Source organism: Botrytis cinerea, chromosome 2 (assembly GCF_000143535.2).
Source record: "Botrytis cinerea B05.10 chromosome 2, complete sequence".
Lineage (NCBI taxonomy): Eukaryota > Fungi > Ascomycota > Leotiomycetes > Helotiales > Sclerotiniaceae > Botrytis > Botrytis cinerea.
Window position 1 is genome coordinate 1,809,501 of NC_037311.1, and position 27,867 is coordinate 1,837,367.

At 44.6% G+C, this 27,867-nt stretch overlaps 7 protein-coding genes across 7 annotated transcripts; 5 read left to right on the forward strand and 2 right to left on the reverse strand.

Annotated features, from left to right (window-relative positions):
• The first annotated feature begins 648 nt into the window (after positions 1-648).
• BCIN_02g05050 (hypothetical protein) lies at positions 649-2,381 on the forward strand. Its single transcript, XM_001546690.2, has 5 exons — positions 649-1,212; positions 1,268-1,387; positions 1,439-1,573; positions 1,621-1,671; positions 1,722-2,381. The coding sequence occupies exons 1-5, from the start codon at positions 1,047-1,049 to the stop codon at positions 2,162-2,164; spliced, it is 915 nt and encodes a 304-aa protein (XP_001546740.1). The 5' UTR covers positions 649-1,046; the 3' UTR covers positions 2,165-2,381.
• A 2,810-nt stretch (positions 2,382-5,191) lies between these two features.
• On the forward strand, positions 5,192-6,088 carry BCIN_02g05060 (hypothetical protein). Its single transcript, XM_024691357.1, has one exon. It carries the CDS (start codon positions 5,435-5,437, stop codon positions 5,939-5,941), a length of 507 nt encoding a protein of 168 aa, XP_024547127.1. The 5' UTR covers positions 5,192-5,434; the 3' UTR covers positions 5,942-6,088.
• Positions 6,089-8,939: 2,851 nt separating this feature from the next.
• On the reverse strand, positions 8,940-12,421 carry Bcsfb3. The gene is made up of 4 exons (XM_024691358.1): positions 12,212-12,421; positions 10,525-12,133; positions 9,288-10,468; positions 8,940-9,224 (listed from the first exon to the last, which is right to left on the reverse strand). Exons 1-4 carry the CDS (start codon positions 12,227-12,229, stop codon positions 9,138-9,140), a joined length of 2,895 nt encoding a protein of 964 aa, XP_024547128.1. The 5' UTR covers positions 12,230-12,421; the 3' UTR covers positions 8,940-9,137.
• Positions 12,422-12,493: 72 nt separating this feature from the next.
• On the forward strand, positions 12,494-15,620 carry Bccft2. The gene has a single exon (XM_024691359.1). The coding sequence runs from the start codon at positions 12,609-12,611 to the stop codon at positions 15,411-15,413; it is 2,805 nt and encodes a 934-aa protein (XP_024547129.1). The 5' UTR covers positions 12,494-12,608; the 3' UTR covers positions 15,414-15,620.
• Positions 15,621-15,803: 183 nt separating this feature from the next.
• On the forward strand, positions 15,804-17,228 carry BCIN_02g05090 (hypothetical protein). The gene has a single exon (XM_001546695.2). It carries the CDS (start codon positions 16,304-16,306, stop codon positions 16,955-16,957), a length of 654 nt encoding a protein of 217 aa, XP_001546745.1. The 5' UTR covers positions 15,804-16,303; the 3' UTR covers positions 16,958-17,228.
• Positions 17,229-18,567: 1,339 nt separating this feature from the next.
• On the forward strand, positions 18,568-21,407 carry BCIN_02g05100 (hypothetical protein). Its single transcript, XM_024691360.1, has 3 exons — positions 18,568-19,199; positions 19,293-19,500; positions 19,551-21,407. The coding sequence occupies exons 1-3, from the start codon at positions 18,921-18,923 to the stop codon at positions 21,185-21,187; spliced, it is 2,124 nt and encodes a 707-aa protein (XP_024547130.1). The 5' UTR covers positions 18,568-18,920; the 3' UTR covers positions 21,188-21,407.
• A 137-nt stretch (positions 21,408-21,544) lies between these two features.
• On the reverse strand, positions 21,545-26,031 carry BCIN_02g05110 (hypothetical protein). The gene is made up of 4 exons (XM_024691361.1): positions 24,120-26,031; positions 23,212-24,035; positions 22,388-23,165; positions 21,545-22,316 (listed from the first exon to the last, which is right to left on the reverse strand). Exons 1-4 carry the CDS (start codon positions 24,501-24,503, stop codon positions 22,056-22,058), a joined length of 2,247 nt encoding a protein of 748 aa, XP_024547131.1. The 5' UTR covers positions 24,504-26,031; the 3' UTR covers positions 21,545-22,055.
• Between the last annotated feature and the right edge of the window lie 1,836 nt (positions 26,032-27,867).

Genomic DNA, 27,867 nt, shown 5'->3' on the forward strand with positions numbered 1-27,867 from the left:
AGATCTAATTCATGATCACTCATCAAACCAAATCGTTGAAAATGTCCACATTATACGTTCTAACTAGACAGAACATGGGGCTGTGATCTAAGTATATCTATATCAAGTTCTGGAAACTCTAACCTTCGCATCCTCGTCAGGGGCTCATAGAATTACGAGTCTGGGCGCCGCCAAAAGCAATTCAAAATTAGAGAAAATTTTTCATATTGCTTTCTCAGTCCTTTTGTTTATTCGTTTTTATCATCCCTCAAATCTCTCCCAAATGAATTGTATAAGCAGGCATCTACATCAGCAATTCCGCTGCCACAGTATACCAGGTTACGAGAGCCTGCCTTGCACAACGAGTTCTGGAAGACGCACTTTTTGGTACCACGTTATACAGCACCGGTATCCCATTACTCTGTCTATACCCGTTATCAGTCTGAACCAGTCCGAATATGCACGGGCTAATATTGTCTCTCATCTGCCCTTGCCTATTCTAATTAGAGAATGACGATATTTGACAGATCTCTTTCTCGCGAATCTTATGTAACCCACAGGATTTGACCCTAAGATCTTTGGGTCGGTCTTCGGTAACATGCATACTTTTTGTCACTTGGTAGCAAGGACTCGGAAGCTGCAACCCATATCATCCGCCTCCAATTCACTGTCGATATGTCTTCAGCTCGGTGGAAATGATCTTGACTCAAAGAGTCTGGACTCAAAAAATCAATCATCAATATGCCTTTTCTTGACTGACAAAAGTTCCGGGAATCTATCAGCTACAGGTCTGTGATCGAGATCGTGCATCAGGAATGTGGACTAGATCGTGCTCGCAGCATTTGCTTTTTTTTGAACCACAACTCTTGTATCCCTTCGTTTATATAATACTTGAGCCATGCCCTTCGTTTTGCCATCGATTATCGCGGTGAACCATATCTACTAAAGCTTTTAATTCAAGAATTTGCTTCAATATATACCCATCATCTTCTCATCCCGCCGCTTTGCACTCGTCAATTTCTCATTCCGTCTAAACTCTTATTTTTTGTTCCATCTACAATTTCAACATGCCCCCCTCAAAGCCAAAGCCTTCAGAGATCGCTGCTGAGGCGAAGAAAACTTATGTCCCTTATATACGCAGTGCATGTCCGCAGTGGCCAACTACTTCGTATTTATGCCATTCGGATTCTTTGCGAGACCAGCCAATTAGGGAATCAAGACAGTATACATTCGGTAGGTCTTCTAGGGTCTTGGGAAAACCTAGAATTTATTGGTTAACATTTTAAAGCTTTTATGGAACGAGATCCTGTGGATCTAGCTCTTGAATGGACGTCTAGCGAGAACGATCGACCCATTCCAGTCATCATGCCGGCGCATGAAAGACGGCCAGGTGGGGATTGGGAAGCTGGTATGCACTTTCCAAACCGGGTACCTGCCCCACTCTAATTTGTTTCCTTAGGTGTTATGCAACCAGAAGAATGTTTAGCCAGACGAAGCACTCTATATACTTGCTTGACGACACCAGCACCAGATAACATTACTTCGAATAATTACCCTATTCCCGAACAAGCTGGTATCATCTCTCAGAACGTTGGTAAGTTGACTCAACTCAAATGTGGCATTTTGCCTAACAAGCCCAAGTTGTTTTCCGCAATGGACCAGAAAAGTATGAGCCGTGGTCAGAATACAAATGTGAGTCTTCAAAGCACCAACCACGAAGTCCTTGTTGACAAAGAATCCAGCACTGCCCATAATTTCTGTCCCTACCGTCAAGCGTCCCAAGCTTGATAGCTCAGGCAAAAAGTACTCTTTTAAAACAGAACGTGAATTGATGAAAGCCTCCATCAAGACTGCCCTGCGGATTGCAATTTTCTACGGTTATGATAAGATCGTAATCGGAACATATGGACTTGGCCCAGGGTTCAAGAATCCACCAGAAGAAGTTGCAAACATCTGGCGTGAGCTGCTTGTTCGTGATAACGAGTTCAACCAGCAGTTTTCAGCCATCATCTTTGCCTTTGAGCCATGTGAAGGTCCCGGAGGCTCCAGCTCTAGCAGTCCAAGTTCTTCATCAAAAAGTTCAAAGTCATCAAGCTCAAGTAGCAAAACTTGTTTCACTCACGAACTCGAAATTTTCAGGCAGACGTTCAAACCAGCGAATCTCCACGGCGCGTTCAAGGCTTGAAACTTTTCAACGGTGATCTTTACTTGGCGTTCTAGGTGGTACAAAGGGTGGCAGTTGTCACGATGCAGGCATGGGTGTATTACATAGTGGCGTTTGTGACGCGACAGGGAATACAGAATTCAGGCCTGGCTTACGAGCCGTGGGAAAATGTTGAGACCATTTTATCATTTTTTTCTGTAGTCAGCCATTCAATTACGAGACATTTTACTTACGACTAGTTCTTGTTACCTGTTCCTGAGAATACCCGATTACTATACATCGCTGAATTAGAAGGTGAGACAAATAGCTGAGGAAAGTTCCTCGAGTGATGGACAATATGGAATTTTATCCGCCGATTACTTCCTCCAGGGAGGACCAACTAAATCCCATGGCTTGAAATGTAACTTCCTTGGAGAGACCAGACTGATCATTGTTGGACAACATCGCCTAATGTTGAGCTGATGGACACGGGAATATCTCTGGTCTATCTTTAATTGCTCTTCTTTTTCCCTCTACTCTGTAAATCAATCATTTATTTCTGCGGCATATCCAATTTCAGTCTTACAGTATCAGCTCCTGATTCCCAAAACCTAATAATTCTCCGTTCCCAGATATCACATCGTGGTCACAGCATGCGTCAAAACGGAGATTTTCCTGCGCCTTCCTAAACAGAGGACATCCACCCATCAGAGAGTTCATGTACATTATTCTGCGACACACAACGCAATGATAGTATCACATCAATATGACATATGTGGCTCCAACCTCAAACAAATATGCAACCTCCCGCACGATTCCGCCCCCAACAATACAACTCTTCAGATCTAGTACGACATCCAAACACGGCCGAGCCTACTTCCCGGGCCCTCTACTTTGTCTCTCCTTGCAGTGTGCAACGACGTTCGACCAAATCGGCGGATCCTGCATTGCGTTACTATTATCCGTATTGCTTTAATCAATTGGTATGCATGTTCCCTACGTTACACGACGCCGTTCTGGAAGAAGAACGCTCGAATCGTGGAGGGGATTTGGTCGGATCTGAAAAGAGATGTCAAGGCTGCGGGCCGCAAGTGCAGTGTTACACGCGAGATATCGGCAATCGAAATCTCTGTACCTGTACCGCGAAAGTTTGAGAAAATGTGGAGAGGTGAGATTGATGGAGATACGACGTCACAGATAGATTTGGGAAAATGCGTTGAGGTGGGACCGTGGGACGAATATGATCATGTGAAATGATTGGTCTCGTTGGTACGCCGCTAGGAGAATATTTATTGGTATTGGTATCACTATGATTCTTTTCCGGATCTTGACTTAGGAGTTTTCTATCACAGCTGCATAATATGACAGATCGGAAATTCTGTGCATCGTGAGAGAATATTTTTGTGGCATGATCTCGAGATGCACCGACTGGCACAGTAAACGAGGAGGTACATCCATTCGGCCCCCAATATTACCGTTCCTGGAAACTTGAATCAAGGAGAAACATGTCACAATTTGTAACAACATATGACTTTGGATTTTCCCCAAAAGCCCAGAAGAAGTTTCAATCGATTGCGGGCTTTCTATCGAAACCCCAATACTGTTTTCTCAGTCGGTCGAGCCACTTCACACAAGCGTTAGCATCAAAATTAATGCTCTAGGCCTAGCTCCAAATTTGACTATTGATCTAGCTAATCTGATCTATAGCCCAAAACTTCATCTTCGGACGACACAAAGGCTCGGTCAGAGTTCTCATGACAGCCTCAAATGCCAGTCGTGGCCGTGATGGTGCCGACTCGGGCTTAATCTTTCGGGCGATTTCGGCAGTACACAATTCTCCACATCACAGTAGCTAGTGTGTTTGAACTCTTCGTATTCCTGCATGTGATGTCGATTGTTCTGCGGACAATTCTTCTCCCAAAAGTAGCCGATAATGTGGCTCCATCGTGAGCAGGCAGTTTGCACGTAGATACACATTTACTGTTGCTCACCTTTTGCCCCCTTCCCTCCCCCCCACCTTTTTCTTTTGTTTTCTTAGTTCTGAAAGTAGTGATATTTTCTGTAATTTATCGCTTAGATGGTTTTCGAAAGGAAAGGGGTGTACAATCTAGAACTCCATACCATTTGTAGAGCACAAGCCGTGTCCAAGTGATTCTTCACGCAACTGCTTTGGCAATGTTCTTTGTTCATAATTCATACTATATTATTGTCTTAGACTTGTTTTCTTTGATGAAAAGCCCTTTCATTGTTCTCTGTTTCTAGAATAAGCTCGCTTGCAAGCGAAGAAAGAGTTATCGATGTCCGGGTGGGCATGCCGGTTTCTGCATTATCTCCAAACAATGAACGTCAGAGACACGTGTAACGGAGATAATTCCATTTCCTTCGTTAGATTCTAGAACCCCCTTTCCTTGAAAATGAGTAATCTTCTTTCGTGATCTAATGACTAGAAAAGGAAGACGATTGTTTCTTAGCATGCTTTCTCAGTGCCTTCAAATGCTTCTCCGAACTTTCGATTCACAAGTAACTTACATCTTGCCTCCTCGGTCCTCAAATCTTGGTCACCACATAAAATATGTGCCTTCTCGAAATCAGATATTGCGCCACGTGCAAAAGTCGGACCAGCGTGCGCTTCGTTCCTCCAAGTCCGACCTTACAAGTATTTGTACCGGAAGTCAAGCAGATACCGGTATGCTGTTCCAAATGCACCAATCTTCCGACGAAAAATCGAATGCCAACAAACGAAGATCCATTCATGAGACGATGATAGGATATGTAGCATGGGATTCTATGAATAGTTGGAAATTGATGACTTCAATTGCAAAGAATGGACAGGAAGCGGTCAAAAATCATGTTATAGATCACAATATGGGTACTCCTTGGAAAACTATCGGTACTACAACTCATATGATCATGGAGTTATTGTGAATGGAAAGGGAGGCAATTGAACAGTCTAGGAACATCCTCTCGACTCTTGAGCAACACATCTCTCCATCGTTAGCCAGGAGTGCGCATAGACGCCCTGAAATTCACTTTCAAGTATTGAAGTAGAGACTAGGTTGAAATTTCACCGTGCTTTTCAAGCTCTTTATCTAGTACACCTAGACCACATACAAGTTGTTGAACAATATCAAAACAAATCACTTCTCTAATCTACATAAACCTCTCTTTACTTCTATCTCTATCCTTTTCATTTTTTTCATCATCCTTGAATTCACAGAAATCAGAAACAAAAAATCCTGAATCTGCAAATCCAAATCCTAGAATTTCACAATCAAAGCGAATTTTAGAAGCCTCAACCCAGAACTCAAAATCATGAAATCCTTTCTCATGAAAATCTTCCTCTTCTTCGGAATCGCCAGCCTCGCAGCAGCGATCACCGCCCAAGAGCAACACGAACGAACACACGACATCTTCACCTTCTACCACCACGACGCCGGTGCCGAATTGAAGCCCCATCACTTCATTCTCGACCTCAACTGTCACGTCTTGCCCGCCTCACACCCAACCATGCTCAAATTTTCTTGTGCTCTCGAAAGCACCAGGCGAGTACCTGGGTCCGGCAACGTCCCTGTCGATTTCCAAATCCATTTCCAATCCAAAGGAGTCACAACCTTTCGCAATGGACGTATGATTCGACCGACTATTCTTCAACCTTTCACAGTCTTACATTCGTATGCTCCTCGTGGGGCAGAGCGAGTTGTAATGGAGGTAGAATGTTTAAAGATTCATCGGGGATGGAAACACGGACAAGCTGTAGCGGATATTTCATGCGATGTCTTGAAGGTGGAAGCAGCGGATAAACGAGGTGAGTCCAAGTAATGTTGTCCCTTTCCCCCCAGTCCATTTTTTTTTTTTTTTTTTGCGATTGAGTGGAGCTGAGTGAGATATATTATGCTTCGATGCTTTCCTTTGTTTCGTCATTATCAATACTAAAAATCCCAAAAAATTCACCAAAAAATTAAACCACTCCTTAGAACGTATTTCATACCCCCGTTAGAAAAAGCATCCAGCTTAAAATACGCAAATGGGTCAAGATAGTATTAGCCATTATAAATCCAGTTGCAGCTCAATATTAAATATATGCAGTGAATGATACCTCTCATATGATGCACTACGCATCGCCTGATTCCGCAAACAAAAGGTCAAGTTTTGCGAGGAGAAAAAGAGCCGAATACCTAGTATACCTTATAGCACTAACGCTCTCCAACATACTAATCAAGACCTCAAGTCAATTAGTCTTCCGATTCCAGACTTGTAAGCTAGCTAATTTCTCAGATTTCTTGAGGTGGCCGCCAAGACTTACCACTTTTACTTTGCCAAAAAACTGAATATACTTTCAAACAAAGCACCTTCTTCCACATACGACCATAGACTGAAGAGAATTGGGCATCCCGTCCGCTCTGCCATACACAAGCTTCAGATCGGTGGATTAGTAGTTGGGTGGGTGACCACCAGCGAATCCCCACTGTTGTATGTTTTTTGTTTTGCTTTTTTATTTGGTGGATCACAATTTTGTAAAGCTTCATTTTGGTTGCACCATTGAAGCGAGGTACCCGAAGAACCCTGAAGAACTACAGAGTATATTCTTGTTTCCATTGTCGCTCACACCATAAGCCTCTGCGGGTAACAAGATAAGGTATCCTCAGAATGGGTGGGCGAACTATGTCTTACTCACTCACTACATGTTCGAACAAAGAGATTCATATTGGTCTCAGGTGGGCTCTCGATATAGACGGTAACTGCATTGAGAAGAAGCTATTGGATACGAGAGAAGTGAACTGTCTTACTGGCCATCTGCGTGATAGAAATGGAACATGAACGATAGCTATCAGTGATATGAAAGATGGATACCCTTGCCTCGCACATACACGACAGAAACACACCCCCCTCTCCTCTTCTAAGATTATTTTTGAACAATCCTCAAACAACGATACTAGCCGTCCCCTTATACCCCTTCCTATTGAATTCTCAACCCTAGAAATCTTTCCGCGCAACTCACAAGACCAACACTACAAAACAAATTCTACATGACGATCAAGCTCACTAAGCCCAGGCCAGAAAGCACACCAGTCGAAAGCGAGGTAATCCCGCACGGAATCTCCATCTTTGCCTGCGGATGTAGAATTGAGGATGAGCGTCCCACACTCGAAAAGCTCAAGGCCACTTGGTGCTGCTTCATGAAAATGGAAACCCCAAAGCCAGTCGTTGAACGTCTGTTTGGGTTCAGATGCAAGAACTGCGCTAGTCTCGGTCGAGTGTGAGTGTCTTGAGTATTTGACGCGTCAACATTATATGTTTGATTTCAGATGAGAAGCTACTGAGCTCCTTCTACACTAATAATCATCACTAGCTATTGTTGAGCATATTCTTAAAGCGAGTTGGACACTAACTTTCCTAGAGCAAGAACTTGTAGCAAGAACAAAGAAATAAAACAATGCCACCAAAAAATCCTTGATATATATGCAGAATCTGTGACCACATAAAAATGAAACATGTGAGAAGCTAGAATATCAGACAGTAAACCAATACGACCACATAAGAGCTATGACGAAGCCCCATCAGAGACACATTATTGCCGTAGAAAAAAATTCGCTTCGAAAATGACGTAGAGAAATTACACCGCATCTAAATAGAGACCATTGGCTTCACTGCATATTCCAGCGAGTTGCGACTTCAAACGGAACCCCAGATGTGCTTGAGAAAATCCACCAATAAGAATATTCTACCGTTTCCAAGATACAGATATTGTAGCACAGCATTTCCTCTGCACCCACATATCTAATGGACGAATGAGAAAATTCAGTGATTTTCTTCCTCTATTATTTTGAGATTATTCCTCACAAAATGTGCAAAATATTTTGGATCTAGGATTAGACAACGAAGGATCTCCGAACCCTGCAAATCCTACCAGCCGAAGACTCCTCGGCTCCTCGGCTCCTCGCCAACGAAGAACCCAAGAACGCATATCAAACCCTAACCTCCAAACCACCACCGGAACACTCATCCGCGCTCACTCAAACGCATGGCTATCACAATAAACGCTCTACCAACAAAGGTATTTGAAATGGATTTTCTCGCCTTTCTAGTCTCATTCCCTCGTATGTGTAAGATTTCTCTCAAAACCGTTTTCCGCGCATATACGCCCTGCTAACAGTCTCTGTCTCCTTCCCGACAGTTCGTCACCTCGGTCCTTCTTCCCTGTACCATCCATTTCATACCTCTTTGATCCAATTCTCTGCAGTTTACGTCCGTGGTTTAGCAAGCGAGGTTAGGAGGGCATGGATTCGTGCGTTTCGGCAAGCATCACTTTAGCCGTATAGTGTAAAGTGCCGACGCCGTACATAAGCATAAATAAAGTTGCACTAACTAGTATCTACCACACTTGTATCGACCATGGCACCATCTAAATATTCCCCTGGAGACTCCCTTGGAGATGGAAATGGATATACGACCGGAACATAGGACATGTAAAATGAGAATTGACAAGGAAAATATTTTTAAAAAAAATTCTTCGGGCAATGCATGCACACATTTACTCAGAACATAACACGGTACCGATTCGCCACCAAAAAGGCCCAGGGCTCGACACCCTGGGTATACAGTACCCGGCGAGCCAGCTTCTATTTACAAAAAAGAAGGATAAGTAAGGCTCGGGGCGATACGCGTGTTTACAGTATCAACTTGACACATTTCTCGATTTCCTACGAAGTAGTGATCGACAAAATCATGAATGAACTCTTGGGCTGGCTAATCATGAAAGGGACTGTATCCGTACTAAGCGATGACCGAGTACAGCAAGGCGAAGTCGAGAGCGTTTTAAGAAATAAGGGTTTAAATCGGGATCGAAATTTGGATGTTAAATGTTGACTGATTTTTTATGCACGCTAATCACATATACTGTCACACCACAGTTCCATTTCCTCCCCCTCCCAAAATCCGACTCCAAAATTCCCTATTTTCTTTTCGGATTTGAACTACGCCGTACACTTTTCTTCTTCCATCATAACATCATAATTTACCAGTAAGGAGGTCTCAACCCTGCAAAATTCGATGTTATTGAAGAATTATCCCCGCTATCATCCTTTTTCCTTTGGCCGGTCAACTATTTCCACAAACAATGTTAGCATTTATGATTTTAGTCTTGGTTAGAAAAGAGATGGCTTACCTCCAACTGTACGTGCCGATGTAGGTGAACCAGCCAATCTACATAGCTCTGGGCCTCATTGTTTCTGTCTTCCACCAATAATCTGGCAAATTCGTACTCTGCACCGTCGAGACCTTGTCTTGCAAGTTGAATTGTCAGAGCTTTCGCTCCACGCATTGTCTTCAGATATTCTAGTATGTTTCGAACTTGGGCGCTGAGATGAGTTTGGAGCACAGGTAGAGATGAGAGATATGGGTCCAATGCCTTGAGATCATCTTTGTCTTCGCCGAATAAATCAATGATAAGATTAGGTGAAGTTTGGCCGTGCATCCATAAGTAGCAATTCTGTCCATTATCCACAAGGTATACCCCGCCCTCTTCAACTCTGGCGAAAGAAGCTCTTACTGAGGGCGGCATCCTAAGGTGTCCGTCTTCATTTGCAAACCCATCTTCGGGGGCAAGGTTGTGAATTGGGATCATGCGAGGATAAAGGTATAGAGAAAGCTCTAGAGCACCCATACTTTTGATCATACGTGCGTCGTGAACCCGGCGATCGGAAGGTTCTTGTCCGCCTTTAAAGGCGCGAGATTTGACAAGACCCAGAATATACATACTGAATTCTTTGAGGTGCTCTGGTAGAACCAATTGCCCTGGAGGATGAGATCCCGAAAAATTCTTGCGATATCCTGCCAAGATATCGACGTTTTTCTCTGAAAGGGCACCTCGAATTTCCTTTAATGAATGTGCAAGCATTTTCGATGCCGCCTCTTTAGCAATCAACGCATAAATGGCATCTTGATCCACAAAGTTCATACAATCCTTAGGTTGATCGCTCACGCTAGCGATAACATTCGAGCACCTAACTCTTCGCTCACCACTAGCTGTAGTGTAAAGTAGAGCACTTTGAAAGTGTGCATCCAACTTGGAATCCAACTTTCCGTCATAGCTGAATAAGACTCCCATAGCTTTATCTGCGTCAATAACGCCAAATTCAATATCAGCTCCAAAGGTATGTTGGATGAAATTGCCATGGTATGAAGAGATCTGCAGACCATTGGAACATCGGACCTTCATCAGCGCTTGATATCCAGTCTCGCGTGTAACAGAGCGCACAACTTCATGCGACAATTTCTCATTATCTCTTGGAGAAACGAAGTTGGGGTAGTAGAATGTTTCTCCTCCAGTGGCAGCAGCAACATGACCTAAGAACGGGGTTAGTAACTTTAGTGATTGGCATGTAAGTTTGGAGATAATTTACCAATTGTTGCAATATCAAGATAACCACCACCAGGAGCAGCAAGAAATAAGTCGATACCAACTCCAGTTGCAACCATCTTATCTGCTGCTTTCCTCCAGCCAGGATGCTCAGTTGTAAATAGCTTTTTGTCTTGTTCTCCGCCATGCTGTTTCCCATCATCACGGAGGAACAACCTGCCAGGTCCCCAGGTTGGAAGAGCCGACAGAGAGCACACAATCTTTCCTCCAGTCTTCTCAAGAGCTGCCATCGCTGCATTAATAGTAGGAAGTAATGCTGGCTCAGGATTTTTGACTTGAGAGAAGATTTGTGGGAGTTGACTCAGTAAAGATGTAATGTTGGACTTTGCTTCATACGGATCCACGAAAAGTCCATCACTAAGGGGAACAAATGGGTCCTCAATATCCGGCATGATCAACATTTGAGCTTGATCTAGTGCAGGATTCATGTTATAAAAGTGAATGTCCTTGTCGAAGGTTACAAATCCGACCTTTGATCCTTCGGGGATTTTGCGCTTCGAAGATCCATCCTCTTCAGTTGAATCATTACCTCCATACAAAGCTGCCAAAATACCTTCACAAAATGCTTCCAAAAAACCCTTGTTCAGCGCTTCTTGGCCTACATCGATCAAGAAAATCCATCTCAAACCCACCGGCTCTTGCGACCAATATTCTTTCGGAACCAAGAACTCCACAGTACCTCGCATCAACTCAGGCCTCTGCTCCCTATCAACTCTAGCCCCTTGTGGTGTGATCGCACTAAAGTATTCCGGAGGCACATCGTTCGCATAGTTGCACATGTTGCACACAAACTTGTTACCTCCAGATCTGAATACCATAAATGGATTGATGTATGCACGGCATCTATGACATCTAGGGGGGCCTGTTTCTCCAAAGTCCAAAACTGGTATTTCGAGTTCTCCTGGCTGCAATGGGGCTAATGGTTGTAAGAGTAGCCCAAGTGGCAACCCCGTCGAATGCAGCGCATCTGCCGTGGATGGGATGTTGTTCATTGTCAAACGTGCAAACTTTGGCGAAGCATTCCCTTGGTCAAAAGCAACGAATGGCACTGTAGCTGGTGGAGGAAGATGATGCTCAAATGTTGGGTATATGTTCTTCAGGTAATACTGCGCTATCGCATCTCTCGATCGAGGTACACTGGGAATTTGATCTGGGTCTACTCGGCCTTGCGCCGAAGTCTGCACACTGGCAGAGAAACTATCCCCGGGTCCAGTTCCAGCACCAAACTCATTAAATGTGGCGGGATTCGCAGGATTAAACGGCGCATTCACAGGGGCAGGAAATTGGGACATCTGGGGCGTAATGGGCGAATTTAGGAACTGGCCGCCTGGAGACGGCATTGATGAAGGGTCGGCATTGAGATAAGCTGAAGGGGGAACGCCGCCCTGTGGCATTCCATTGAATGCTTGAGAAGAGCCTTGAGCTTCGACAACATGGTATGCGTGCCTATCCTTCTTCTTTTTCCTCGGAGCTGGTTGTTGATTCGATATCTGTAAATTCTCCATGCCGAGATCGTTTGGGTCTGTGGGATGCATCATAGGATCTCCCTGACCTTGGTAGAGAGGCTGGCCCCCATAAGAAGGCTGCTGCTGCTATACATCATGGTCAGCTCATGATCAGAAGCAGGAAATGATTCTTAGGAGGCTTGTAAATAGAACAGATTGCCTTACGAAGGGAGGTTGCGCCATTTGTCTGTCGAAGATTCAGATAGCTGTGAGATATTATAATATTATATGAATTTGCAATGGTAGAGAGTCTGCGACGACGAGTGTCATTAACAGGGAGAACTGGCGAGAAACATTGAAATATAAACCAAAGTATTAACTGGATGGAATTGAGGATATAAATCCCGCCCACTGCTTCCTTAAGGCTACCTTGCCTTATGTACCCAGTAATTTCGGACCAGGCCTAAACCTTAAATTTTTAGCGTGTTATCACATTATTGGGCACTAGGTCGCGGCTACAGCCTTTCAAGATAGCCTTGCATTGCTCTTTATTATTGTCAACCTTGAGACAAATACATCGTCTTCCTTTTCTGTTTTTCATCCATCACAGAATGCGATAACAATGTTTACCTTTTGTTCCCTACAGGGAGCGCAATCCGAATCATCGGCGTCGCAATCATTACTTGAGCTTGATGGAGGGATCAAGGTGCTGATTGATGTGGGATGGGATGAAACTTTCGATGTAGAAAAGTTGAGGGAGCTGGAGAAGCAGATTCCTACGCTTTCACTTATTCTACTTACTCATGCGACCGTTCCTCATATCGCAGCTTACGCACATTGCTGCAAGCACTTCCCTCTCTTCACTCGAATACCTGTTTATGCGACACATCCTGTCATCGCGCTTGGGAGAACTCTATTACAAGACTTATACTGCTCAACACCATTAGCATCAACCATTATACCTACAACGTCTTCTTTCCTCCTTCAATCCCCGACGAAAGAAGAAATTAACTATTACTTCTCGCTTGTTCGCCCTTTAAAATATTCACAGCCCCATCAGCCACTGAATGGAGTAACAATTACGGCCTACAACGCTGGACATAGTTTAGGAGGCACGATATGGCATATTCAACATGGGCTCGAGTCTATAGTATACGCAGTTGACTGGAATCAAGCTCGTGAGAATGTTTTGGCAGGTGCAGCTTGGTTGGGTGGGGCGGGAGCTGGAGGAGCTGAGGTTATTGAACAATTACGGAAACCGACCGCGTTGATATGCAGTAGTAAAGGAGGAGAACGAGTTGCTTTACCTGGAGGAAGAGCTAAGAGAGATGAACTTCTACTCGATATGATTAGATCGTCAATTAGTAGAGGAGGAATTGTCCTTATACCGACAGATTCTGGTGCACGAATGATGGAACTTGCATATCTCCTAGAGCATGCTTGGAGAACAGAAAACCAGGAGGAAGAAAGCGCATTCAAATCAGCGAAACCCTACCTAGCAGTGAGTACGAGCGAAATGACAATGAGATATACAAGAAGTATGTTTGAATGGATGGACGAGGCTATCATCCGGGAGTTTGAAGCGCAGCCTGGGCACGAGGAACAACGAACTGGGCAACAGAGGAGAAATGCAGAGGAAGCGAAACAACACATTGGCCCATTCGAATTTAAACACCTCCGATTACTTGGGAGAAAGGGCCAAATCGACCGAATGTTGAATGAGACGGACAATTTAGGAAGATCGGTAGGGAAGGTTATCCTTGCTAGTGACACTTCTATTGAATGGGGATTTTCGAAGGAGGTACTATGCAAAATTGCGGACGATGACAAGAATCTCTTGATTCTGACAGAGAGACTGAATCCGATCAGTGGAGCTCCAGGTCTAGGAAGAACTTTATGGTCATGGTGGGAAGAAAGACGCGATGGAGTCATTTCGGAACCAAGTTCAAATGGAGGAGTTTTGGAACAGGTATACGGAGGAGGAAGAGATCTTGAGATCAAAGAACCTAAACGCATACCGTTGGAGGGTAATGATCTGACTGTTTATCAACAGTGGTTGGCGACACAACGTCAATTGCAGACCACTCTTCAACCGGGTGGCGCTACAGCTCTTGAGGCTTCTGCCGATATTGTTGATGATGCTTCATCGGATTCATCGTCAGATTCTGATGACTCTGAGAATGAGCAGCAAGGAAAAGCTCTTAACATATCCGCAACTATGGGTCAAGCAAATCGGAAGAAGATTGGCTTGAGTGATGAAGATCTTGGCGTTAATATTCTTCTCCGAAAGAAGGGGGTCCATGATTTCGATGTGCGAGGGAAGAAAGGCCGTGATAAGATGTTTCCTATGGCGATTAGGAGGAAACGAAATGATGATTTCGGAGAACTTATTAGGCCGGGCGAATTTCTACGGGCGGAGGAACGAGATGAGGTAGATGGACAGGAACCACAGCGGCCTGGAAAATATGATACGAAAGATACACTCGGTAAAAAACGAAAATGGGATGATGTTGCAGCTTCCGGTAAACGTAGAGCGTCGAATGAAGGCAAGCGACAACAGATCAGCAATAACGAGGATGGTTCTGTAGCAGATTCTCCAGAAGAGGATGACCTAATGGATATTGTAGAAGAAGAGATCCCTGGACCATCCAGACTGGAAATCTCAATCAAGACACTTAAAATTAATCTTCGAATTGCGTTTGTCGACTTCTCCGGACTTCACGATAAACGCAGTCTTCAAATGTTGATACCTCTAATCCAACCTCGGAAGTTGATATTAGTTGGCGGTATGAAAGAGGAGACATTAGCACTCGCAAGCGATTGTAGAAAGCTTCTTGGTAGCACAAAAGAAAAACTCATCGACGTGTACACTCCAGAGGTTGGTGTCATTATTGACGCAAGTGTAGACACCAATGCGTGGGCTGTTAAGCTCACTGATTCTTTGGTAAAACAACTACGCTGGCAGAACGTGAAGGGACTAGGAATTGTTACTCTTACTGGCCGACTAGAAACTACACATATTGACAGTGATTCACACAACTCAGAAGGTGCCAATAAGAAGCAAAAGATGATAAAGGAGGAGTCAGAAGAAACTCCAACACACGCAGCTCTTGATTCAGCGAAAGCTGTTGTTGACATGCCAATTTTGGATGTCCTACCTTCAAATATGGCATCAGCAACAAGATCTGTTGCCCAGCCATTGCATGTGGGTGATTTAAGGTTGACCGATCTGCGAAAAATCATGCAGTCTTCTGGCCTTACTGCCGAACTCAGAGGAGAAGGTACCCTTTTAATCGACGGGTCTGTGATTGTCCGTAAGACTGGCACTGGGAGAATCGAGGTAGAAAGCGTTGGCGTCACAACAAGTTCCTTTTACGCTGTTAAGGGGAAGATTTATGAAGGTCTTGCGGTGGTGGCAGGTGGATAAAACATTAATAGTCGGCTATTTCAAGTGGCCAAATGGAAGAACCTATCATTGCAATCGAGCTTCATTGGTCTGCTCGAGAAAATTAAGGATAGGCGAAAAACTGCATCTTTTTGTACCAAAATCATACATAGGGGGGCCTCAAGGTTAGGTTTAGTCTCGCATTCACAAAATCTAACAATTTACCCAAATTCATTTGCTGGTGATTCATCCCTTGACTGCCAGGTAATGCTTTATTATGTTTCTGTTGGAGTTGTAGAAGTCATTTTTTGAATCATTGGAGGAAAGTTCCTTAATTGAACATGTCTCATGATTCACAAACATTTTTTACATTCACGACCACTGTTGCTTCTAGTCCAAACATGACCCCTTTACATTGTCTATATAATCAAAGCTCTCCTCCCTTACAACCTTAAAATATTCAACACTTTATTCATCTACAATTTCCGTCTATACTCCTTGTTGCTCATATATCTACAACTTTTACACTTTTTTTTCTTAGCCATTTAGCAGAACACAAGCTTCGGCTTTTTCATGTTCAACTCGCCATCGTGGCATCCTCTCAAGAATCAAACTTTGTAACTTTACCTTCATACGAGGACGTGCAAGTCGTCGTTTCGTATAAAACCCTTTGTGATCCTTTCCACAATATCCAGCAGGTCCAGCTTCTCCGTATACAAATTTTCGACATTACCGGTTGCGAAATCTTCTACTATCAAGAACTCGTAGCAAAGTCTGATCCCCTAAGTGGTTGGAACAGGTACCACGGTCGAGACCCAGGACCACCACCTCCGCCATTTCCACCTCAACAGCCTTTTCCACCTAGACAACAAACATATCAACTGCCGATCGTACACACCCCCATCGTATATTCTTCAAGTCTGCAACAATAAATGGCCGGCGTACCATTCAACTCCTACCACGGTCCAGATTCGGGTCCTCTCCCCCCAGGCGTTGGTATGGCATTTCCAGGCTCCCCATTCCCCATGGGCTACGCACAATCGTCTTATGGCTACCCCGATTTTTACTCTGCAGGATATGGCCAACCAGGCTTCGCCGCTCCTCCATATCCTTTTTCCAGCACACATCCCGCACCCCCTTCTGCCGATAAAAGCGGCATGCCCGGAATCAACGTCAAAAATCAATTCGACGGCATCGGTCTTCCCCCAGGCTACAACTATCTCTTTCCCCCCTCTCACTGCCTCGTGCATGTCTTTATAACCGGCTCCACACCCCCCTGGCTCGCGAACTCCCCGCTTTATCCACATGATGTGGCTAATCATCGCAAGTTTTTTGTTCCGTCTACCATGACGGTCAAGGATATGATGCAGCAACTGGGTTGTAGCAATAAGGACCCGGACAAAAATGTGATGACAGAGGTTCAAGAAGTGGGAAATGGAAAGTGGACTAAGGGAATGGTTTTCAAGGGAGGGAATGGCGGGAGGATGAAAATGACGCTCGCGAGTTTGGGATGGGAGATGGGGAGAAGGAGGACCGGGTTGCCGGGTCAGGGACCATTGATCTGGGTTTATATTACAGGGGATTAGATGGGAGTGAATGAGAGGAATTTGGGGTTTGGAGATGTGGGTAGAATTGCTGGAGATGAGGTTAAGATAAGTGCCATCGTCTCGGAGGATTTATTTTTCATGATAAAGTGTGGCTTTCCGCTCTATGGTATTTCATAAGAATCCATTCGAATCTATTTGGGCTTTTGCATAATAACTCCGTCGTATGGGATATGTTAATCGCAGAAGAATGCGAGGTCTCTACAGTACCATTAATCGAGTAGATCACAAGTTCTATAGCTAGCAATACAACAATATATTACTAAATTAAATGAGTGCGTGCAATCATGATCTTACATGGTTTTTGTTTTTTGTTTTCCTTCCATACCTACTTGTGATTCATAAACGAAGTAGATTGCATTGTATTCACTGTCGCTTTGCCCCTTTCGATTTTCGCTTGCGACTCGCCTGTCTTCTGTGAATGTATTGTTGTGGCCATAGTATGAGTGATTCAGAAAGGTTACTGATATTCATACGTAGTTAGCAGGTATACTCAGGTGGCATAGAGAGAAACAATCTCTGTCTGTCTATACTTGATAGTGATGAGAAAAACACAATATACTCGTGAAATCATATTTTTGGGGGTTTAGAGATATGCATGAATTTCAAGAAGTGATCTGACCTCCTTTCATCTATCCCAGAAATCCGATAATCGCATGCAAACAAAGATGTCTATACCACTTGGCTAAGTATTTTCTTTTCTGTTCATGATTCGCCAGCTATCTTGTCAATGACAATAAATGATTCAAAAATGAATAGCCATGAATCCGATCAAACTTTTGGCGGACGGAAGTATTTACAAGGGCAGCATGCTGGACATTTGAATGATTCATTGGTACGCATGGATACGAGACGCCCGCCAGACTCCTAAAAGTCGTAGTTCATCTAAGTTGACGATCTTGTCAGAGGGTCGGCCATGCTGATATTGTTTGCTCAAGGGATTAGTCCATCCAACTCCTAGAATAGACGAGCGTAGCACAGTAGGTAGTATCGCTTCAAACTCGCACCGTAACCCATGATGTCGGCAACCGTTGTTTGTGTAGGATTTGAAGATAAGATGTAGGACAATGTTCGAGATGGTGTATTTCAGCTACGAAGAAGTAAAGGGAAGATGACTCTTGCTACTTTGCTCTCGTGCCCTTTGCCCTCGCTTGTACCTCGTCTTGCTAACCATGGATGAATGTACGACAATGAATAAGAAACATTACGGAAACAATCGGCTAACACTCTCCGGGTATGTGAGCATAGATAAGAATGAGATTACCGGGATACCCGAAGGCTGTTTTGGGAAAGTCCATGCGAAAAACGCAGTCAGAAATTCCACAAAACATCGGACAATACTTCAACATTTCCGATATCATGAATTCCATGCACACAATCTACATCGTCGTCGACACATCGAAATGCATCTAAGGTTTAAGATTCCAAACCGTATCTGTTTCACAAACCACGACAATACATATGACAAGCAAACATCAAGTAAAGATTTGCTAATCAACTTATCTCCATCCGCAGCAGACTCTTGAATCATGGACGTCTATCTATTAGTGGTCTACGATATCATCATGTTCCGACCCCGCGTTGCTCCTTTTGGAATGTCCATGCGAATGATAAAAGATAGGTGGATGAAGTGAAGTGGGGTCACCACAGACACATAACATGAAAATATATGCAACATCTAACAGGACAACGATAAGATTATGCGACTGCTATGATTCGAAAGAGGGGAGGAGGGGTCCACTGGGATCCAATAGATTGTAGTGGAAAATTATCGTACAATATTCATTCATAATTGAAATACGAACATCTTGGCTCATGACTCCGGCCGCTGGAAACCGTATATATATTGAAGGGACCCCTCGTTTTATTCTTTCTTTCTATCTTGCATTTTCTCACTGTATTTTTTCTGAGCAGCTTCTGGATATTCGCATCCACAACGCATACAATGTCTACAGCCGAAGTTCAAACTTCCCTCCCTTTCGTGGGAGGCAAGAAAACTACCTTGGAACATCCTCTCGGTCCACTGACTGCTGCAGAGATCTCGCAGAGTTCGCAGATTATTAAGAGTTCATGGCCTGCTGAGGTTACGCTTCAATTCAAGAGTATTACCCTTGAGGAACCAAAAAAGGCTGAATTGGTCCCATATCTTGCTGCTGAGCATTCCGGATCTGCTCTCCCAAAGATCGATAGAAGGAGTTTTGTGGTTTACTATATCAAGAATACTGTAAGTTTAGCTCCTTAGGTCTCCTCATGCCTGTTACTCGAGTGGCAATTGGTTCAAATCGCTCGAGAACTGATACTGATATGCCTTCTATAGGATAAATTGCACGAGGCTATTGTCAACTTGTCTGCTGGACAGGTAGAGAGCAATGTCAGACTTGGCCCCAATGTTCACAGTGGTGCCGACTCAGAAGAACTGGTAGCAGTCGAGTTAATCGCCTTGGAAGATGAGGGAGTAAAGGCTGCGATTGCAAAGCTTCAACTGCCTGAAGGCACTGTAGTTGTTTGCGACCCATGGATTTACGGTAGATTTACCACGGCCATTTTGAATGAAAGTTGTACTGATAATTCTCAGGTTCCGATGGGGTTAACGAGGGACTTTTTACTGATGATAAACGCTATTTCCAATGTTTCCTTTACATTCGAGACCCAAAGAACCCTAATGAGGTGGATGGTAACCATTACGCCATGCCTCTTACCATTTCTCCTGTCGTGAGTGCCGAAACCATGAAAGTTACACGTATCGATATCATGCCAACTGGAGCCGACAACACAATTAAGGAACTCTCACCATACAAAGTTCAACCTCCAAATGAATATATCCCAGAAGCACAAGATCTCCGAAAAGATCTCAAGCCATTGAACGTCATTCAGCCAGAAGGCGCTTCGTTTGAAGTTACCAAGTTCAGTGAACAGGGACATACTATCGAGTGGCAAAAATGGAGCTTCAAGGTTGGCTTCAACTTGAGAGAAGGCATGGTCCTCTACGATGTTCACTATGATGGGCGCCCTCTATTCTACAGATTGTCTCTATCGGATATGAACATTCCATATGCCGATCCTCGTAACCCATTCCACAGAAAGGCTGCTTTCGATCTCGGTGATGTAGGTGCAGGTATCACTTCAAACAATCTTCAACTCGGATGTGATTGTCTTGGTTCAATCCACTACCTCTCCGCCGTTCTTAATGACGACAAAGGAGGAGTTCTTGAAATGCCAAATGTAGTCTGTATTCACGAACAAGACAACGGTATCGGATGGAAACACACCAATTACAGAACAGGCCGTGCAGCCGTCGTCCGCAACAGAGAGCTCGTCCTCCAATCCATTCTTACCGTCGCAAATTATGAGTACATTCTCGCCTTCCAATTCAACCAAGCCGGAGAACTTATGTACGAGGTCCGCGCCACTGGTATCCTCTCCACCCAACCTATCGATGAAGGTCTCACCGTCCCATGGGGCACAGTCGTGCATCCCGGTGTCCTCGCCGCCCACCATCAACACATCTTTTCTCTCCGCGTGGACCCTATGCTCGACGGTCATCTCAACACCGTTGTCTACGACGAAGCGCACCCCATGCCCCGCAGCGACTTCAACCCCCACGGTGTCGGTTACACCGTTGACACCAAGCCCATCACCGTCTCCGGCGGCTACGATCTCAACTACGACGTCAACCGCACCTTCAAGATCCAAAACTCTTCCGTCAAGAACCCCATCAACGGAAAACCCGTCGCCTACAAAATCCACGTTCCCCCCTTCCAAAAGATGCTCGCGGACAAGGAATCCTTCCATCACAAGCGTGCCGAATTCGCAGACCACAATATCTACGTCACATCCTACCGGGACGGCGAGCTCTACGCCGGAGGAAAATACACCAACCAATCACGTGGTGGTACCGGTGTACGTTCTTTCGCTGATCGTCAGGATAACGTCCAAGATGACGATATTGTCGTCTGGGTCCAATTTGGTATCAACCATGTACCACGCATTGAAGATTTCCCCGTCATGCCGGTGGAGATCATCAAGGTGGGATTGAAACCAGTCAATTTCTTCACCAAAAACCCCGCGTTGGATGTGCCACCCTCGGAGCAAAGCTTCAACAAGAGCGTATTGGCGAAGGACAGCGCAGCGCAACACAAGCAGGAGGCTGGCGAGGCGGTGATTGGATCCGGCGGAAATGTTTGCTGTGTTAAGGAGGGGAGTAAGTTGTAAGGAAGCGAGCTTGTGAACTTGCGAGCTACGAAGTTGTTACGATGATGATGAAGTTCTATGTGGGTTAGACATACATGCATGGCGTTTGGGATTACTTGAGGTGTATGTAAAAGGCGTTAGGAAACACGGATATACCAGGAGAATGGCTAGCTACCTACCAACCCCAGGGAAGGGGATCTTTTTTAGCTGAAAGTCATGTAGAAATATATATTGTACTCCAAATTTTCTGCTTGCCGTTGCGTTTGATTTTGATTCGTGATGTGTGATGTGTGAATGAAAGAAAAAGAGATTCCTGTGTATTCCTGCTGGCGATTCAAAGATACTGAAATTCACATTCGTTGTAATGGATTATTAGTTTGGGTATAATTTAATTCTTATTTCTACATGACCTGTTATTGCATGCATTGATTGCTCCGGTAAAAATCCCACACGCGGCGCGCGGTTGCAAAAATGTACCGATAGTCTAGTACAGAGTACTACAAAATACCATAGTAAGTATCTATTTTAGCCCATCCAGGTACCAAGCCCATCCATTCCCCACCCAGTCCCTTAAAACCCATTTGTGCAAATCTTTTTTTTGGTTTGCCGTCCTGCCATGTACTGAATTCCCATATGAACACTGTGGAATCAACCACTCCATCTGCCTCGCTCAAATCTCAATCTCGTTCACCATCATACATACATATCCCATGCCACCAAACCAATCACCTATCCATCCCACACAATCCATCCGGCCGTCCATTTTACAATTAGAAGATCTGCGCCCGAACCCCATTTGCCAAAATTTTCCCTGCCATTCCATTGCAAACGCATAAATCATTTCTCTCTCCAACTCTCGTCACCCAGCCCCAAATCTTAAATTATGATCTTACAGTTCATTCAAGAATCCTCCAGATTGAGCGAATCTCGTCTGATATTCTCTGAGATCAGCCCAGCTGCTTAATTCCTCCTCCTCATCAACCACGCCATCGGCACTCGCACTCCTAGCACCGGCCGGACTAGCTCTCTCAAGTTTCATCAAGATGTCCAGGAATTTACCTAGGTACTCTTCGGTTTGTAATGCGAAGGGTCCTTTGCGGTTTTGCGGGGTATCGACTAAAGTTGACGCTATTTGGCGGATCTTATTGACCTATAGCAAAAATTGTTAGTAAGCCCGAAAACAAGATGACTGAAGGAATTGAAATGGAAGGGTTAACGAACAAAGCTTCCACCGTTAGGTTCCATATTGACTTGTTGAAGACAACTCAGCGCCTTCAGCAAATCCTTCACAATGCTCTCCCTTTCATTCATCACAATAGACTCGATTGAATCTTCTGTTGCTGATCGTGGCAGCATTTCATCCAAACCACTTGCAATCAGACCTGGAGATCCTAATTTGAAATCCCCAGAGCCGCCTGATTTAGCCTTGAGATGTTCGTATGCATCTTGAAGGTTCCAATACTTCTCGACGAGGTATGACCTGGTGGCCAGCTGACTAGCGTAAATATTGGATTTCATAATTTCATATTGTCTTCTTCTCTTCTCATCTCCTGCGACTCCATTCCAAGATTGTCCTTCGATTCCACCTGAACGAGCGCCCGGAAACCCTTCCAAAGGTGGATAGTAGGCTTCGTTTCGTTGACCAAACCCTCCTGATTCGGAATTGTGGAGAAGCATCAGCTCATTTGGCAATTGGTCCAGAACGTGTTTAGCAGCGTTAAGACATTGTGCGAGCACCCTTCTTTGACGTTGATAGTCGAAGACTTGATCGATTCCATATGCAACTTCCATGGTTGAAAGAGGTGTACATGTCATGTACGTCTTGACACCCATATTAAATCCAACAATGCCTGACAAGATCCCTTCAGGCTGTGATTGGATGTGATCTACAAAAATGTACTCATCGTCAACTTCCACAGGTAGTGGAGGATATGGTTCGTTTGGAGTTGGTGGAGGGATCAGAAGTTCACCAAAGGTTGCACCTATTTGTTGCATTGATCTTGTTCATCAGTGAGATATTCTTGAGAGGGGATAGAATCACATACCGAATACCAACAAACATAACCCAGAATAACCTTCTACCGATCTCTTGACGAATGTAATCGACAGGTTCAGGCTGATCAACATATTGAGGGCTTTCAGAACCAAATGTCGCAGGAAGATGACCTGTTGTAGCCATCCCACCAGTGTTCTTGGTTCTATGTGCCCCCAACATTCTTAAAATGTTTAATGTTTCTCCAAAATACAATCTGCATTGTCTCCAATTGAATGTGTATGCGCCTGACAGCCCCAAAAAATAACTTGTAGCTGCATCATAAACCGAAAGATCCTTATCGAGGTACCCAGCACCCCTAGCTTCAACTGCCACTTTATGACATCTCTCGACCAGATTGAGCGAATGTGGGAACATATGTTCTCGATGTTGAGCCTTGAGATGTAACCTAGGCTTTCTGGGAAATGATGCTACCAATATTCCAACCATGGATGCCAACAATGCAAGAAATGATGAATTAGTTAGATCTTCTCGATTTTTGAGTGCCACTCGGAATGAAGGTTCATGTGGGAACGGGGCAAGCGGATGTATGTATGTGAAGAAATCATCGACGAAGAGCTCGAGAGTGGCTAGCGGTAATATCGATTCGGCAGATAGAACTGCATGTGAAGAGAACGATGCCAATGTCGCAGCAACATTATTTGGTGATGTCGGAGAGGAGTAAGATGCGCCACCCGAAGATTCAATCTCGAGTCGTCTCTTCTTGACTGCTTCCGCGTGTCGATTTGGTGGACCTCTGCGACGACTTGGTCTGTCGAATGTGCATGGAATGTCTAGTGCAGCGCATGCTCGACATGGAGGACCAGATTCATCGCACTATTAAGAAAAACAAATGTTTAGTATTTACCCCGCAATATGTAAAGATAAAGTATGGAGGCTTTTGGATTTTTCTCGACTCACCTTGACTTTTCTGATACTGCATGAGTCGCATGCTTTCCGTAATCTATTTCCTTTTGGTACTTCTCCGGTTCCATTCATGGATGATGGTGTTCCAGCTTGAATTGGTAGACCGTCATGGCCATTCGTCATTCCATCATTGTACTGTTGCATTGGTGGGGGCATTTGGGGCGATTGCTGACCCTGTGGAGCTCCCATCTGAGGATCATATTGAAAAGAGGGTGAGACAGGTATGCCGAGCTGTTGCTGATGCTGATGCTGAAGCTGTTGATTGTGGGAAATCATGGAATCATTTGGCGATGGGATGGAGGTTGGGCCGTGCAATGGCAAGGGATTGTAGCCATTGTTATTGTTGTTGTGACCATTCGGAACTGGGTAGCTGGACATCTTGCCAATAGAAATCCCTGACGTGCTTTTATTTTTTGGTCGGAGAGGGTTGTATACCGGTGCAAATCCGGTAGAATTGGGGAAGAAGTGGGAGGGGAGTGGATTTTTTTTTTTCCCCTTGGGTGTTCTGATACGATTTTTTTCTTCTATCGGAACTTGTGGTAGATATGGAGTTGGTTGAGTTTTCGGATCGAAGTTTAGACGTGGGAGGCCGTGTAGTAGGGAATCTAGCACCAGCAGTCATACACACACATATGTATATATATAAGACGGGCACTGGAAGGAATCGAGAAGTGAATGGATGAATGATTCAACACACAACCCGACAAACAAACAAATAAATGATCAATGGGTTCGGTCCCGGGGGCCAAAGAGGTCTAAGAATTGGAACATAAACCTCTGCGCGTTCTTCGTTCTCAAGTCCAAGAAGTCAATTGAAGAGGGAGCCGGCGGGTGAGATGTAAAGTTGTCCTCGAGGATGTGTCTGTATAAGAAGGGTTCAACCAAGGTTTTCTTCTGCTTCTTCTTCTTCTTCTGCTTCGTCTTCCTACAATCCAATCGCTTTTTGAATGTTGAATATTGGGGGGACAAGAGACAAATATTTACACGTTTACAGGGTTACTCTCGATGTAAACCCTTGCAAATTTGAGTGAGAGGGAGAGCTTGACGTTTTCGGGGAGGGACAGAAAGTAAGAGAGCATTTACTTAATGAAAGGTGGAAATCCTTGGGATGATCAATTGGGACAAGTTGGGATTTGTCGTATGTGGAATCATGGATGGGACGTTTTGGAGGGGGTAGTGATTCGTGAATGGTCCTTCAGGAGGACAGTGGCTCAAGTGGGAATGATCAACTGGGCATTTGTGGATGTTGATGGCAGCGATAATTGTGAGAAATAAGAAGAATGAGAGGAATCCCTGGATGGACTGTGATACAAGGGCCGTTGGGTGCCACTGGTGATCTGTGGTTCCTGATAGAACTCTATTATACTTTCAGAGATGTGGGATATTACTATGATATTGGATATTGGATATTGGCTATTAGACGTTGGATTCCTTGGTGAGGCTGTACTTCCTAGGTCTCCTCGTCCCAGTTTCATCACATATGGAGAGGAGGGATGGGAGCGATCTATGTGACAGTGTAACTAAAATGAGCTTGACAAGACGAACTTAGTTTTGGGCCAATGCCATGGTCCAGCATCCAGAATCCGGTATCCAGATCCAGATCCAGCCCGCCAGGCATGTGTGATTGATTGCACATTAAATATAGTTTGATGATGGGGACTATGGGAACTACGGAGGGAAAACGATGGACCAGGCAAGGTGTGAGGAATGGGCGGGCGAGATGGCCAGTTTGCGTTCTGTCGACCTGGGTAGATGATAGAACGCCAGGAGATGTGCAGTCGACGTCCAGTTCCAGTTCCAGCTCCAGCTCCAGTTCCAGCAGACCCAGTAGCCACCCAGCAGATATCCCGTCGAGAGTCGCCATCCAGTAGATGTCCGGTAGGTAGAAGCAGTGCGGTATCTCGTCTCTCGTCTCTCCTCGTACTATCGACTATCTACCAGCATCGTTATCATCAAACCGATTCCGTCCAGATCCGTCCAGATCTGCAGACTAAAAAATACTTCTCATATGATTGTGCATTGAACAGTCAAAGTCCGACTGCACACCTGCACGGTTCGGATTATCTAATGAAAATGTCAACATCTTATTGTCTATCTCTCTCCCGGTATCTCTTTCTCATACATGCTAAAAGCCCTTTAAATGCATCATGGAGAATTCTTTAAACACCTATTCCAACACCAATCCTCTTCCAGTAAAAGATCTCTGGGGACCTGACTTATGCATTGATGCACCGCCATTTCGAACATTTTAGGCGGGGACGGCGGCTTCTAGAAAACCGTTAGATTGATTTGGTTTCTGAATCCTGATATTATATTGTAAGCTTATGCATTCTTTCTCCAATCCAGTATAGAACGCGGGAACGTTGACCAGATATTGGGTACAGACTGCAGATTCCAGCGCTCTGCATCCCGAGCCCAAATATCCTGCATGGAAGTAAGAAGAAGAAGGAGAAGGAGAAGAAGAAGGACGCCAGGCGCTTTGGGCCCTGCCACGTGCTTGCTTTAATGTCGCATTTCACAATGTCAACATATTTCGTCGTGCTCGGGGTGAAAAATGCACTGCACGAGACAGAGAGAGATACTCGATAAGTTTTCAACCTCCTTCTGCCGGCTGCAGTCTTTCTCCGGCCTAAACACGTACGCCGCGAAAGAAATATCTCGATAAAGGATCTCTATCTGACCTCCTCCGCTGCACTGCTTCATCGTCGTCGTCATCGTCACCATCGTCATCATCATGATCGTCACCATCACCAGCAGCAGCAGTGGCATCGTGGCCCGTTAGGTCAAGCCCGAAAGGTTGCACTGTAGACTTTGCATACAGCATCTGATACAATTTAGAGTTTTCCTCTGCATGCAACTACCCGGGCTCGCCAGGGAAGTTGTAATTTTTACGGTGAGGCCGATTGAGCAAATCACGCAACTGATGCAAATACACGAGATACACAAATCTCCTAAACTGCTTCCAGCCTTCAATCTTCAGTCTTGATTCTTCACATCACAATAAACTTTATTAGCTGCGAGTCATGATTTCTCGTCACAAATTTGACGCAGTGCGCAGTCCGCACGCCGCACATACCCGAAACTCCATCGTCAACAGCTTCATCTGGATCCGAATGTTGACTTTTCCCCATCTTACTCATCTCACCCTGGACCCATTACTCTTGCGATTTCATCCACCAATAACTACGCCTAGCGTGATGCTCTCCCGTTGACAGGTCTCCGATGCTCCATACTCATTTTGACAGACTTTTTGACTAATGTGATCTCTAACAAGCTCAAGGCGCCGTGCTGGGGATATCACCACATTAGGTTCAACGCCTTACTCCAACCACTTCCTGAAAGTCGGGTCAACATCCCATACCATCCGTACGAAAGTATATATATCATCATCTCTATGAGATTGCGTTTGATCTCTTGACCGCTAAATGAAGCAGGATCATCGACGCAGCTTGAGGTAATCACGAAAACGGACTTTTCCTCCTCATACGCTTCATCTTTTAGAGTTTGTGGTAAGATTTATATTCAGGATTTGATTGGATTCCATTCTTGCACAAGGGAGCGATCACAAAAATTACAATCTACAGCTGCATAAGCCTTTCCCTGAGAGGGGTCCTACCATCGATCTTTCAAGGTTCATTGAGCATACGTTACAGCCAAAAAGAAGGGTAGCAAGATCGTATGATGGGTCGTACCGTCCGTCCACTATGTCTTCTATTGGTAAATCTTTCCCAATGACAAGTCT